At 47.3% G+C, this 15,284-nt stretch overlaps 1 protein-coding gene across 7 annotated transcripts in view; it reads right to left on the bottom strand.

The window, feature by feature from the left end:
- The window catches only part of dgkza (diacylglycerol kinase, zeta a), a 922,143-nt gene that overhangs the window by 242,331 nt on the left and 664,528 nt on the right, over nt 1–15,284 (bottom strand). For 6 of the 7 annotated variants that reach the window (XM_038807436.1, XM_038807432.1, XM_038807431.1 and 3 more), the window contains 3 exons: nt 11,719–11,819; nt 6,692–6,771; nt 875–919 (listed from right to left, as the gene is read on the bottom strand). In XM_038807436.1, the coding sequence (XP_038663364.1) occupies nt 875–919; nt 6,692–6,771; nt 11,719–11,819 (226 nt within the window). The remainder of the gene's footprint in view (nt 1–874; nt 920–6,691; nt 6,772–11,718; nt 11,820–15,284) is intronic. The other variant, XM_038807434.1, reaches the window with a different exon arrangement.

Raw genomic sequence — 15,284 nt, 5'->3', positions numbered from 1 at the left:
GGCCCATACGGCCCTCCCATATGTAAGGCTATCTATCCTTTAGGCTGGTTCTGATCATGGATAAAGTGTCCATGCTGTGGCCCGTCAGACTGTTACTTATCAAGTGGATTCTTCCCCTATTTCATACTGTTCTTCAAGGGAAAGGGCTCTTGGGTCCAAAAGCAACAAAGGATCCACAAAAGTTCTTGAAACCATGGCCAGTAGACAACATTAAGGTCAAGACAGCATGATTAATGTCACCAACAAAGAGGTCAGGCAGGCAGCAGTGAATACAACACAAAAACAAACAAGGCCAAATATTTTCATTAAATATACTGAAAAGGGAACTGTACATTTGAAGAATGTCCGTCTATGTAGTTGGACAATCAGATCCCAACTTCTCCATCAGATTCCCAGGACTCAAAGGGAGAGAATCTGGCTGAAGCCCGCAGTCCAGGGTGAGACTAAAACTCCCGAGATAGGCTGGCACCATTGATGTATTCCATCAGTGGTTCACGCTCTCCCTGTCCAAATACTGCGAACATATTGGAGAAAGAAGGACTGCCAATTAATTGCTTTATATTGGTTTGAACTCTTGGCTTTTATTTTTAACAGCAACGCGCTATATTCTACAATTGTAGCAGGTTGGTCAAGGGGGCTGAAAGGATTATGATGCAATGTCATTGCTGTTTTTGTACCACGGATCAGATGGTGCAGCCAGCACATGCAAACCAAGCCCCTCACAGACCACACGTTCCCGTTCCATGCATGCAACTTTATGTAACTCACGGCATGCAATCAGATGGTGTGCTTCATGCTCAAAACAAGAAATGCATTAGACAGGCGTGTAGGAGAGCCTGTGCCTGTCATCAAACAGCAACCCTGGCTCACAAACCTGCAGGACCAATCGCTGGAGTGAGGGATGAACCATGGGCAAATCCTGTGGAAGAGCAGAACATCTTGCATTGCATCAATAGTAATAATAATTGCTCATTGTCACAAGTGGGCTTCAGTGAAGTTACTGTGAAAAGCCCCTAGTCGCCACATTCCGGCGCCTGCTCGGGGAGGCCAGTCCGGGAATTGAACCCAAGCTGCTACCTTGTTCTGCATTACAAGCCTGCTGTTCAGCCCACAATGCTAAACCAGCCCCTATAACTAGGGCATGATTGCTGCACCCATCACAACATGATACTGTATTTCAAGAGGGGTCACCGGTGCAATAATTGCTTTGAAATAATACTACAGACATTTACCACGGGCAACAGGTAGAGCTTGCAGGCGTTTGTAGATAGCTCGCAGGAGCCAGCTGTGCAGCAGCATTAACAGGCTACCTGGTGGCGTACGACAAGAGATGAAGAGGTGGGAATCAATTCATTTCAGGCCGTTAAGAGAGTAACTTTGAAAGTGTCGGGACTGTATTTTACTGGCAGCATTCTGTAGTTTGGCTCTTGGCATCCATGTGATGTCAGCTGGAGCCACAGCTGGCACAGGAACACTTGCGTATCTGCCTTGGCACTTTTGGCAGCATCTTGCATGCAGACCACACACACTCTCCAACCAACTGCAACAGATGGTATGCAGAAAAAAAAATCAATGCAACAATTTTGGTGAAGCGGTTGCCAATCTGCACACCTCCAGCTGAGCATTAGAGAGGGAGAGGGCGAGACTGCCAGCATCCTTAGTTCCCTACTGCAGTTACCTCTGGCCAGCAGCAAACCTGACAATCACCCACAAAACCAAAGCTATCTTCTCAACTGATGAGCAACTCAACATGATCCAGTACGGATATGAAGCAATCGTCTGGCTAATTCTGCAATTGCAATCTTCCTCAAGCAGTCAGCATAGAACATAGAACATAGAACGATACAGCGCAGTACAGGCCCTTCGGCCCTCGATGTTGCACCGACATGGAAAAAATCTAAAGGCCATCTAACCTACACTATGCCCTTATCATCCATATGCTTATCCAATAAATTTTTAAATGCCCTCAATGTTGGCATGTTCACTACTGTTGCAGGTAGGGCATTCCACGGCCTCACCACTCTTTGCGTAAAAAAACCCACCTCTGACCTCTGTCCTATATCTATTACCCCTCAATTTAAGGCTATGTCCCCTCGTGCTAGCCACCTCCATCCGCGGGAGAAGGCTCTCGCTGTCCACCCTATCTAACCCTCTGATCATTTTGTATGCCTCTATTAAGTCACCTCTTAACCTTCTTCTCTCTAACGAAAACAACCTCAAGTCCATCAGCCTTTCCTCATAAGATTTTCCCTCCATACCAGGCAACATCCTGGTAAATCTCCTCTGCACCCGTTCCAAAGCTTCCACGTCCTTCCTATAATGAGGCGACCAGAACTGTACGCAATACTCCAAATGCGGCCGTACTAGAGTTTTGTACAACTGCAACATGACCTCATGGCTCCGGAACTCAATCCCTCTACCAATAAAGGCCAAAACACCATAGGCCTTCTTCACAACCCTATCAACCTGGGTGGCAACTTTCAGGGATCTATGTACATGGACACCGAGATCCCTCTGCTCATCCACACTACCAAGAATTTTACCATTAGCCAAATATTCCGCATTTCTGTTATTCTTTCCAAAGTGAATCACCTCACACTTCTCCACATTAAACTCCATTTGCCACCTCTCAGCCCAGCTCTGCAGCTTATCTATGTCCCTCTGTAACCTGCAACATCCTTCCGCACTGTCTACAACTCCACCGACTTTAGTGTCGTCTGCAAATTTACTCACCCATCCTTCTGCGCCCTCCTCTAGGTCATTTATAAAAATGACAAACAGCAACGGCCCCAGAACAGATCCTTGTGGTACGCCACTCGTAACTGAACTCCATTCTGAACATTTCCCATCAACTACCACTCTCTGTCTTCTTTCAACTAGCCAATTTCTGATCCACATCTCTAAATCACCCTCAATCCCCAGCCTCCGTATTTTCTGCAATAGACGACCGTGGGGAACCTTATCAAACGCTTTACTGAAATCCATATACACCACATCAACTGCTCTACCCTCGTCTACCTGTTCAGTCACCTTCTCAAAGAACTCGATAAGGTTTGTGAGGCATGACCTACCCTTCACAAAACCATGCTGACTGTCCCTAATCATATTATTCCTATCTAGATGATTATAAATCGTATCTTTTATAATCCTCTCCAAGACTTTACCCACCACAGACGTTAGGCTCACCGGCCTATAGTTACCGGGGTTATCTCTACTCCCCTTCTTGAACAAAGGGACCACATTTGCTATCCTCCAGTCCTCTGGCACTATTCCTGTAGCCAATGATGACCTAAAAATCAAAGCCAAAGGCTCAGCAATCTCTTCCCTGGCTTCCCAGAGAATCCTAGGATAAATCCCATCCGGCCCCGGGGACTTATCTATTTTCACCTTGTCCAGAATTGCCAACACTTCTTCCCTACGCACCTCAATGCCATCTATTCTAATAGCCTGGGTCTCAGCATTCTCCTCCACAATATTATCTTTTTCTACTAGCATGCAGCTAGTCAAGTTACAAAACCTTCTCCGATGCAATGCCAATCCACAAGCACAATTCTTTCGCAAAGTGAACCATCCTACAATCTTAGAGCAGAAACAAGTCATTCAGCTATCATGTTTATCCTATAGAGGCTCTTTATGGAACTATCCCATCAGTCCCACTCTTTCCATCCCTTCTCAATTACATGTCCAATTCCCTTCTGAAAGTCACTCTTGAATTTGCCTCCACCACCTTTTCATATAGTGCATTTCAAATAGCAACAACTCTCTCCAGACAGAATCTGTACTGCTACCTCAGGTTTTTTCCCCAATTATCTTAAATCTGTGTCTTCTGATTACACGCTTCTCTGACCAGTAGAACCAGATTCAATTCTCTCAAAACCCCTCATCATTTTGAACATCCTGATGATATATTTCCTTAACCTTCTCTGCTCTAAAGAAGAACAATGCATGTGTGTCCAATCACTGATGCCCTCCAGAGAAGGTAAATGTGCCATCCTTACCCTGGCTGGCAGACATGTGGGTTGACTTTTAACTGCCCTTAGAAATAATGTAGCAAGTCATTTAGTTCTAGGGTAATTAGGGACGGGCAAGAAATGCTGGCCTTGCCAATGATGGCCATGAAAGAATAAAGAAAGAAAAACACATCCTCCTCATGGTTCACTACTTTTGTTTTCATGTTTTGGAACATCTGCAAACATCAAATTGGGTTCCCCATACCCCAGTTCAGGTTTTTATATCTCACAAAAAGCTGCAATTCTAATACCAGCCCCTGGGAGCACCACCGCTCACCCCTCTCCAGTCTGGAAAACAAACATTCACCACTTCTCTCTGCATTCTGCCTCTTATCCAGTCATTATCATTTCTTACATGAGCAAATTTAAAAATAACACGAGACATAAATGTAATGCATTTTCAAAGATCACATTTTTCTCCCCCCCCCCCCAAACAAGTCAAATAAATCTGAAGATTAATCAAAACTTTGGGGTTGCCAGGAATGTGCCACATGAATGATTTAATGATAAAGGTGATGGAACTACATTAATCACTTTAAATCTCCATCTTTAACTTCAATGCATATTAATAATAGAAACAAGAGACGTGCCCAGTGGATGGGGTAGCGCTATTCATCTGCATTAAGTTCTATGGTCTAAAGGGAAATCATTCCCTGATCACTATCGTTTACTTTTCTGCACTTTATCATTTCAAAGTGCTGCTCAGAGGCAGACATTTTGTGCAGGATCTCTCTCTCTCTCCCCCAACTCTCTCTCTCTCCCCCATCTCCCCCAACTCCCCCTCTCTCCCCTACCCCTCCCTCTCTTTCTCTACCTACCCTACTCCCCCACCCCTATCCCTCTCTCCCCCACTAGTGGAGGAGCAATGCCCTTGGATTCAATCTCCTATTTCTCTTTACCAGGTATAAAAATACTTGAAAATGGGGAAAAATGTTGTTGGGCTGACATTAAGGTAATGAGTCTTTTTGTTTTCAAGTTGGTGTTGGAAGACAGTGCGTCACAAGGATGGATGTGTTGGCCTGCTAATGGTTGGAGGGTGGGAGAAAGTTTTGTGATGAAATCTCCAGGAATACATTTAATCAGAGTTGGCAACACCAACACTGCTGAGTTTGGTCTGGAGTGAGCAAAACATTATGGGCGGGATTCTCGGTTTTGCCGGTGCCCGGGGGCTCCCTGACGGCATGGGGCTGCCCCACAATGTGAAACCCCATTGACCGGCCGGCGTAATGGAGAATCCCACCAGTGGGCCGGGGCAGAAATGTGGTGTGGTGGGGCGGAGAATCCAGCCCAATGTTTGTGGAATATTTTGACAAGGGGTCCACATTTCAGCTGAATATCTGGAAATAATTTTTTAATTTCAAGTACCAAATTCATTTCTTTCCAATTAAGGGCAAATTTATTAATCTTTTTAAAAATAAATTTCGAGTACCCAATTCATTTTTCCCAATTTAGTGTGACCAATCCACCTAGCCTGCACATCTTTGGGATGTGGGGGGCGAAACCCGCACAAACACAGGGGGAATGTGCAAACTCCACACGGACAGTGACCCAGAGCCGGGATTGAACCTGGGACCCTGCTACCCACTGCACCATGCTGCATTAAGGGGCAATTTAGCGTGGCCACCAATCCACCTACTCTACACATCTTTGGGGTTTGGAGGGGCGAGACTCACGCATTAACAGGGGGAATGTGCAAACTCCATACAGATGGTAACCTGGGTCCGGGATCAAACCTGGGCCCTCGGCGCAGCAGTACTAACCACAGCGCCACCGTGCCGCCCCTATATCTGGGAACATGACAAACCTTCAGGCTGGGAGATTATTTGAGGTGGGAGGCAATAAACGTAAAATGGATGGAAGAAAGAATTAAACGAGTAGTTACTCTAGAGTAAATTTACAAATATATTTTTCTTGAAAGCAAAATACAGCAGGTGCAAGAAATCTGAACTAAAAAGAAATTGTTGGAAACATTCAGTGGGTCTGGCAGCATCTGTGGAGAGAGAAGCAGAGTCAATGTCGAATCCGTATGTCTCTTCTTCAGAGCTACTTTTCTTCTTCAGTTGGAGTTTTAAGTTATATTCTTTCCTTTGCCCCAACTAATGTCCTTTTGCCGTGATCCATCAATTGCTAAGAACTTATGCAGCCAACTCTTCCCAAACCTATGCCAATGTTGCTCTGGCGTTTGCCCATGGGGAGTGCCTAACTAACAGATGTCTCTGCAATAACTCTCTATCTCTTCAGAGAAGCAATATGCTTTTGCTCAGAGCGTCTCTGTAAACTAGAGCCTGGCAGCAAGTATAGGTTTGAGGGGCTGAATAGTCTCCTCTATTACTAGCTTTCTATGTAACCTCACTGCGCGCAGTCAGGGTGAGCAGGCACCCACATTTTACTGTTCTGTGGTCAGACGTTTTCAGGCTTTAATGATTGATGGCAATCCTCCTATCTCTAGTTGTTCTGTATTATTTACATATACAGAGATGGTAGTTTCAACAGAATTTATTTCTCTGTAGCATTGATGTCGATAGCAACGACAGAGGGCGAGGCAGTGCTCAAGCTTTCTGCTTCTCTGGAAGCTTCTCTCTGCATTCCAATTAAAATGAATTGCATTGACAACAAGAGCATATTTCATGTCACAGTGTCCTTTCTTCCTGAGAATAAAGCAACCGTCTTTTAAGACATACCTCTTGAAGCCTCTCGACGCGTGTGCGACAGATCTCCAGGTCACTGTCGCCGGGGACCACGATGATACCGAGGGGCACCGCTGTGAAGCAGAACAGGAAAGTGACAAAAACAAAAAAGTCAGCAGCAGCAAAAGAAAGAGAATAACTTCCATTTTCATAGAACCTTTCGCCAACTTCAGTATATCCCAAATAGTTTACATTCAATGAAGTCCGTTTGCAATGCAGTCAGTGGTGTAATGGACGAAATGCAGCAACCAATTTATACACAGCAAGCTCCCACATACAGCATGGCAATAACTAGATCTTCTTTTATGTACAGCTGAGAGAGCAGACAGGGCTCCAGTTTCAGGTCTCATTGGAGAGACAATCAAGAGTACAGCATTTTCTCTTGACTGCCCTGCAGTGTCAGCCTGGAGAAGGTGTTCCATTTTTTGCAGTGGGTCTTGAAGACACAACCTTCAAATTCAGGGGCAAGGCATGCCAACAACCGAACCATGGTAAACACAACAGAATGACAACTACCTCAAGTTTGCATTGCTGTTTTTACTTTTAAGCATTACATTATTATTGCTTAAAATGAGTCCATATATTTAAAATCTTAATTCTGCACTTGTATTCAATAATGTCGCCAATGCAACAATGCCAGAAGGGTAGAGCATTGACACTGCATGCTACTGGTAGAAGAATCTGATTTTACCCAAGATGATCCACCAGCTTGTGCCAAGATGGGCAGGAGAGACCAGATACTGTACCCCACCAAGGGTCCGTATACTGCACCTCACCAGAACAGGGTGGTCCATATACTGCATCTCACCAGGGCAGAATGGTCCATATACTGCACGTCATCAGGACAGGATGGTCCATATACTGCACCTCACTCTGGCAGGATGGTCCATATACTGCATATCATCGGGACAGGATGGTCCATATACTGCACCTCACTCTGGCAGGATGGTCCATATACTGCATCTCATCGGGACAGGATGGTCCATATACTGCAGCTCATCAGGACAGGATGGTCCGTATACTGCACCTCACTCTGGCAGGATGGTCCATATACTGCATCTCATCGGGACAGGATGGTCTATATACTGCATCTCATCGGGACAGGATGGTCCATATACTGCGGCTCATCAGGACAGGATGGTCCTTATACTGCACCTCACTCTGGCAGGATGGTCCATATACTGCAGCTCATCAGGACAGGATGGTCCTTATACTGCACCTCACTCTGGCAGGATGGTCCATATACTGCATCTCATCGGGACAGGATGGTCCATATACTGCAGCTCATCAGGACAGGATGGTCCTTATACTGCACCTCACTCTGGCAGGATGGTCCATATACTGCATATCATCAGAACAGGATGGTCCATATACTGCAGCTCATCAGGACAGGATGGTCCTTATACTGCACCTCACTCTGGCAGGATGGTCCATATACTGCATCTCATCGGGACAGGATGGTCCATATACTGCAGCTCATCAGGACAGGATGGTCCATATACTGCATATCATCAGGACAGGATGGTCCATATACTGCATATCATCGGGACAGGATGGTCCATAAACTGCATATCATCGGGACAGGATGGTCCATATACTGCATATCATCGGGACAGGATGGTCCATATACTGCATATCATCGGGAGAGGGTGGTCCATATACTGCACCTCACCAAAGCGGGATATGATACTGCAGGTCACCAGAGTGGGAGAGTCAATATATCATATAGTTTGTGATCTGTCTTCGCCACTGTACTGAGAAAGAAATAAAGGTTTAAATTTGTCTAAATGTCTCATGACTCTCGGGAATCAATCAATGGATATGATGAATCCACGTCAGCACCATTATAATTTGTCATCAGCACCATTGTAATTTGTCAGCAGTAGCTACTAGTTCTGCTAATGTTTATTAATTCTTGCATTCTGAACCAAAGTAACCAGCAGCCTAAACTATTGAGTCAACCTATCAAACTTTCTTCCAGAAATGTTTGACTAATGCACATGTCAGCAAGAACCTGTGCCTTTTCCTTCTTATTCCCATTGCACTCATTTTAGATGGAGGGACTGAGGTGTCAAGAAAGCTGGGCTAATGTAAGAAAATCACCAGAGATTTCAACACCCATTACATGACATCTGCCATTCCGTGATCATCAATATCCAGAGCAAAGCACGACCACTGGTTATTCTCAGGTGATTTATGTAACATGTCTGTTTGTCACGATGGCGACTGATACTCGGGTGCAATTCTGTACACCAGGTAACACTATACTTAGTTTCAATCTATTTTTCAAATGAATTCCAAGTCCATCTGCGCTCTCCTCCTCCCCCACCCTGTGAGTATGTAGTCTGTTCTCAAGGGGCCCAGCAGTCAAAGCTGAAGGGGAGTAAATTACCACTCGGTAACAACATAAACACACAGCTCTTGCTCCAATGACTCCTGAAGCTGAAAACTGGCACAGAGTAAATTTCTAAACACAAACACATTCTGGTCTTAAACAAACAGCTCCTGTCTGCTTTCCACAAAGCTTCAGTCAGACTGGGCTGCAATGTTATTTTTAATAATAGACCCATCAGTGGCTGACCAGGTCTGCTCTGAAGTCATCAGATCAGAGTAGCTGACCAGAGTGCAACAACTTCAGGCTTATTAACTCTTTCACTGCATCAGGTCTCAAACTGAGACACAATGTGCCAGAGATTGCATGGTCTTCTCCCTCTCCTCAAGGCACCTCACAAGGCAAAGCAGTTCAAATTGTCAAATTCGGTAAAGATCATTTTAAGGTACGTAAGACTAGATTAGACAGGTTTTACTCCCACCCTTCCTTTCCAAATTCTGTTTCAGGCTTATATTTCTGCAGTCACTGACTGTCTTGAAAGGTTGGCCTATTTGTCAGTCTTCACATGAAAATAAACTTAGTGTCAGCAATGGGAGGTGTGGTAATCACCATTGTTGTATATTTTAGGAGGTGTGTGATAAGACCCTGTACCACAGGTACGGGGGTAGTCCCTGCCTGCTGGCTCCGCCCAGTAGGTGGAGTAAAAATATGTGTGCTCCCCATACAGCAGCCATTTCGCCAGCTGCTGTAGGAGCCACACATCTTAGTGTAATAAAGCCTCAGTTGTATTCAACTCTCGACTTTGTGCAATTGATCGTGCATCAATTTATTACACTAAAGTTTTCAGAAGATGGACCTGTGCATCAAGCCGGACCGCCTGCAGCTGGATCCACAATCAAGCGACGCCAAAAAGGACTTTCAACATTGGCTAGCTTGTTTTGAAGCTTACATCAGGTCTGCACCAGACACAATTCCGGAAGCTCAGAAGATCCAGATACTCTACTCGTGGCTGAGCTCCAACGTATTTCCTCTTATCCAGGATGCGCCGACCTATGATGAAGCCATGGTGCTACTGAAAGAGAATTACGCACAGCGGACGAACACGCTCTTCGCCAGACATGTACTCTCAGCTCGTAGTCAGCTCCCTGGTGAGTCCGTGGAAGATTTCTGCCGTGCTTTAATTCCCCTGGTCAGAGACTGTGACTGTCAGGCCGTCACAGCCACGGAACATTCGAACCTCCTCATGCGGGACATTTTCGTTACGGGGATAGGGTCAGACCTCATACGCCAGCCACTTTTAGAAGGGGCCACACTCGACCTCGCAGAAACCAAAAAGCTGGCGCTATCGATGACGGTCGCCTCGCGCAATCTTCAGGCCTTCACCCCCAGCCCCACGGCCCACCCCTCCTACGCATCGCGGACTCCACAGTCGCCCGCCACACCGGGGACACCACTCAGCCAACCCTACGCCTGTGCCACGTGCCAGCCAGGCAACGCCGGGGGCCCCCTATGTTACTTTTGCGGGCAACAGAAACACCGCCGCCAACACTGCCCGGCCCACAGCACCCTTTGCAAGGCCTGCGGCAAAAAGGAGCACTTAGCTGCGGTGTGCCAGGCCCACGCAGTCGCCACTATCGCCCCGATCCCCCTCGCGTACCGACAGTGGGCGCCGCCATCTTCCCCTCCTCAGACCACGTGCGGCCAGTGGGTGCCGCCATCTTCCCCTCCTGAGACCACGTGCGGCCCGTGGGTGCCGCCATCTTGTCCACCCCAAGATCATCAAGCGCTGCCATCTTATCTCCCCCACGGCACATGGGCGCCACTGGCATCATTCCAGGACCTGTGCTCCCCGGGCACCCCATCGTTCGACAACAGCGACAACCAGCCACGACTCGCCTCGGTCACGATTGACCAGTCTCGTCCGCACAATCTAGCCACTGCCTCGACAAGCGTGAAGATCGAAGGGCACGAGATCTCCTGCTTGCTGGACTCCGGGAGCACCAAAAGATTCATCCATCCAGATACGGTAAGGCGCTACTCCCTCACGGTATACCCCGCCAATCAGAGAATCTCCCTGGCCTCATGGTCCCACTCCGTGGCGATCCGGGGGTACTGTATAGCCACGCTCATGGTCCAGGGCCTAGAATTCAGCGGCTTTCTCCTCCATATCCTCCCCAACCTATGCGCTGCTCTGCTACTCAGCCTGGACTTCCAGTATAACCTCCAGAGCCTAACACTGAAATTCGGCGGGCCCCTTACTGTGTGCGGCCTCGCGACCCTAAAGATCGACCCAACTTCCCTATTTGCAAACTTAACTCCGGATTGCAAACCCGTCGCCACCAGGAGCAGTAGCAATGAATGTTTTCTTTTGCAAGCAAGTATTCAGAACTGCCTAACACTGCCATCCAGTGTTCACATAGCAAACTTATGAAAGAATTATTTCCAGTGTTCCCATCACTGACAAAAAAATAAATTATCTGGTCATGATCTCCTTCCTGTTTTGGGGAATCTTGCTGCGCTGAAATTGACTGCCCTATTCCTGTACATCACAACAAGGACTACACTTCAACAGCATTGTCATTTGCTGCCAAGCATTTGGAGGCGTGGAAGGTGCTATATAAATGCGAGTTCCTTTTGGTCATTAGAGTCTCGGAGGTGGTCAGCAGTCACTGGCCCACTGGCTACTTACAGGCTTCTTTCAGCTTCTCCTTGTCATAATGCAAGGCTTCATAATCATGCATGCTGATCCGATTCACACGTATCTTCAAGCTTTCGGGTACTGTCTGCTGACTGAAACAGATAATAAATCATTTTAACAAAACAAGATCATAGAATTTACAGTGCAGAACAAGGCCATACAAAGAGCACCCCACTTAAGCCCACGCCGCCATACTATCCCCGTTGTGGTGATGTTCATCAGCGTAAATACACAAGGGGTTAATGTGCATACATGTAGACTAGTTAGACACTAGAGGGAGCACCAGAGACATCATACACACACACTCAATCAATATATCAGTTAGATGGGACACGACCAATGGGCACTCACGATACTCACAGAGGTGATAAGACCACAGGAGGGCATTACACCAACTCATATATAAAGGACACCACACACACATGATCTGCTTCTTTCCAGTGGAGACAGTCAGAGAGTACAGAGACAAGGTTGATTCGATATCACTCCCACCACGTCGATTGTAGCAGTCTGGTTAGTCAGTCTGAGGAGCTTATAGTAGGATTAACAGTAGTGTCGAACCTAAGTTACAATAGTGTATATAGTTTAATAAACGTATTGGAGTTATCTTCACGTCTGATCCTTCCTTTGTCGAGTGCACCACAAGGAAGCCTCTTATGCTACACCTAAATAGCATAACAAGACACCCATAAACCCACCTAACCTTTTTTGGACACAAAGGCCAATTTATCATGGCCAATCAACCTTACCTGCACATCTTTGGACTGTGGGAAGAAATCTGAGCAGCCGGAGGAAACCCACGCAGACAAGGGGAGAAAGTGCAGACTCTGCACAGACCGTGACCCAAGCTGGGAATCGAACCAGAGACCCTGGAGCTGTTAAGCAACTGTGCTAACCATTGTGCTGCCTAGATGAAAGCTTTCAGAGGGAGAGTAAAATTTGTCCCATACAAGTGACACCGAACACAATGGACTAGTGCTCCACCGTCCTGTTAGCTCATTAACATCATCGGCTTGGATGATCATGGAAGAATTGCAATGTTCTATCTACATTTTAGTCCATTTGCCAATCAGGCCTGTTCCATCTGAATCCCTCCAGGAATTAGACAAAGAGTCCCACACGACAACCACAAGATCATTATTCAGAGCACCTGCTAGAACATTCCCCCTTGCTTGGGTTTCTTTGCCTACTTCTCGACTCCATGCCAGAAGGTTGTGATGTTCAAATCCCACTCCAGTGATTTGTGTACAAAGCTCAAGTCTGACACTCCAGTGTAGTATGAGGGAGAGAGGGTGGACGCAAATAACAGAGGTGCTATTTTGTCATAGAGTTGGGGTAGTTCTCCCCAGTGCTCAAGCCAATACTTGCTGAGTACAGTTAGGTTTTGTACATTTGCACCCCACAGCCAATGAGGATTCTAGCTAATGTACGAAACACGGCAGCTTATTCTTTTCCTTTCTGCACATAATGTCCCTGGCCATTTTACCCAGCAGCTGATCAGGGAGGGAAAGCTGGAGATGGCAGAGTTCATTTTCACCATTCCGCCAGGGGGAGCAAAAATGTTGTGTTGTGTGTTATTATGGAAACTGCCCACTTTACTTTTCCATTCAAAACAACAAAATGGATCCTAGAAACAGGAGGTCATTCAGCCCCTCAATCACCCCCCCCCCCCCACAAACACACACACCCTCCACACACACACACACACACACACCCTCCACACACACACACACACACCCTCCACACACACACACACCCTCCATACACACACACACCCTCCATACACACACACACCCTCCACAAACACACACACCCTCCATACACACACACACCCTCCACAAACACACGCACCCTCCACAAACACACGCACCCTCCACACATACACACACACTCCATACACACACCCATCCTCCATTCACACACACACACACCCTCCATTCACACACACACACACCCTCCATTCACACACACACACACCCTCCATTCTCACACACACACCCTCCATTCTCACACACACACACCCTCCATTCTCTCACACACACACCCTCCATTCTCACACACACACCCTCCATTCTCACACACACACCCTCCATTCTCACACACACACCCTCCATTCTCACACACACACCCTCCATTCTCACACACACACCCTCCATTCACACACACACACCCTCCATTCTCACACACACACACCCTCCATTCTCACACACACACACCCTCCATTCTCACACACACACCCTCCATTCTCACACACACACCCTCCATTCTCACACACACACCCTCCATTCTCACACACACACCCTCCATTCTCACACACACACCCTCCATTCTCACACACACACCCTCCATTCTCACACACACACCCTCCATTCTCACACACACACCCTCCATTCTCACACACACACACCCTCCATTCTCACACACACACCCTCCATTCTCACACACACACCCTCCATTCTCACACACACACCCTCCATTCTCACACACACACCCTCCATTCTCACACACACACCCTCCATTCTCACACACACACCCTCCATTCTCACACACACACCCTCCATTCACACACACACACCCTCCATTCACACACACACACACCCTCCATTCTCACACACACACACCCTCCATTCTCACACACACACCCTCCATTCTCACACACACACCCTCCATTCTCACACACACACCCTCCATTCTCACACACACACCCTCCATTCTCACACACACACCCTCCATTCTCACACACACACCCTCCATTCTCACACACACACCCTCCATTCTCACACACACACCCTCCATTCTCACACACACACCCTCCATTCTCACACACACCCTCCATTCACACACACACACCCTCCATTCACACACACACACCCTCCATTCACACACACACCCTCCATTCACACACACACACACCCTCCATTCACACACACACACCCTCCATTCACACACACACACCCTCCATTCACACACACACACCCTCCATTCACACACACACACACCCTCCATTCACACACACACACCCTCCATTTACACACACACACACCCTCCATTCACACACACACACCCTCCATTCACACACACCCTCCATTCACACACACCCTCCATTCACACACACCCTCCATTCACACACACCCCCTCATACACACACACCCCCTCATACACACACACCCCCTCATACACACACACCCCCTCATACACACACACCCCCTCATACACACACACCCCCTCATACACACACACCCCCTCATACACACACACCCCCTCATACACACACACCCTCCATAGATTATCATCAAATTTATCATAGAATTTCCAGTGCAGAAGGAGGCCACTCGGCCCATCGAGTCTGCACCAGCTCTTGGAAAGAGCACCCTACCCAAGGTCAACACCTCCATCCTATCCCCATAACCCAGTAACCCCACCCAACACTAAGGGCAATTTAGCATGGCCAATCCACCTAACCTGCACATCTCTGGGCTGTGGGGGGAAACCAGAGCACCAGAGTACCCCCCCCCCCCACACGCACACGTACCTCCCCCACGCACACACCCCCTCCA

This window comes from Scyliorhinus canicula, chromosome 9, assembly GCF_902713615.1.
Source record: "Scyliorhinus canicula chromosome 9, sScyCan1.1, whole genome shotgun sequence".
Taxonomy (NCBI): Eukaryota; Metazoa; Chordata; class Chondrichthyes; order Carcharhiniformes; family Scyliorhinidae; genus Scyliorhinus; species Scyliorhinus canicula.
Note: the sequence above shows the minus strand (reverse complement) of the source record. Positions and strands in the feature narration are given on the sequence as shown.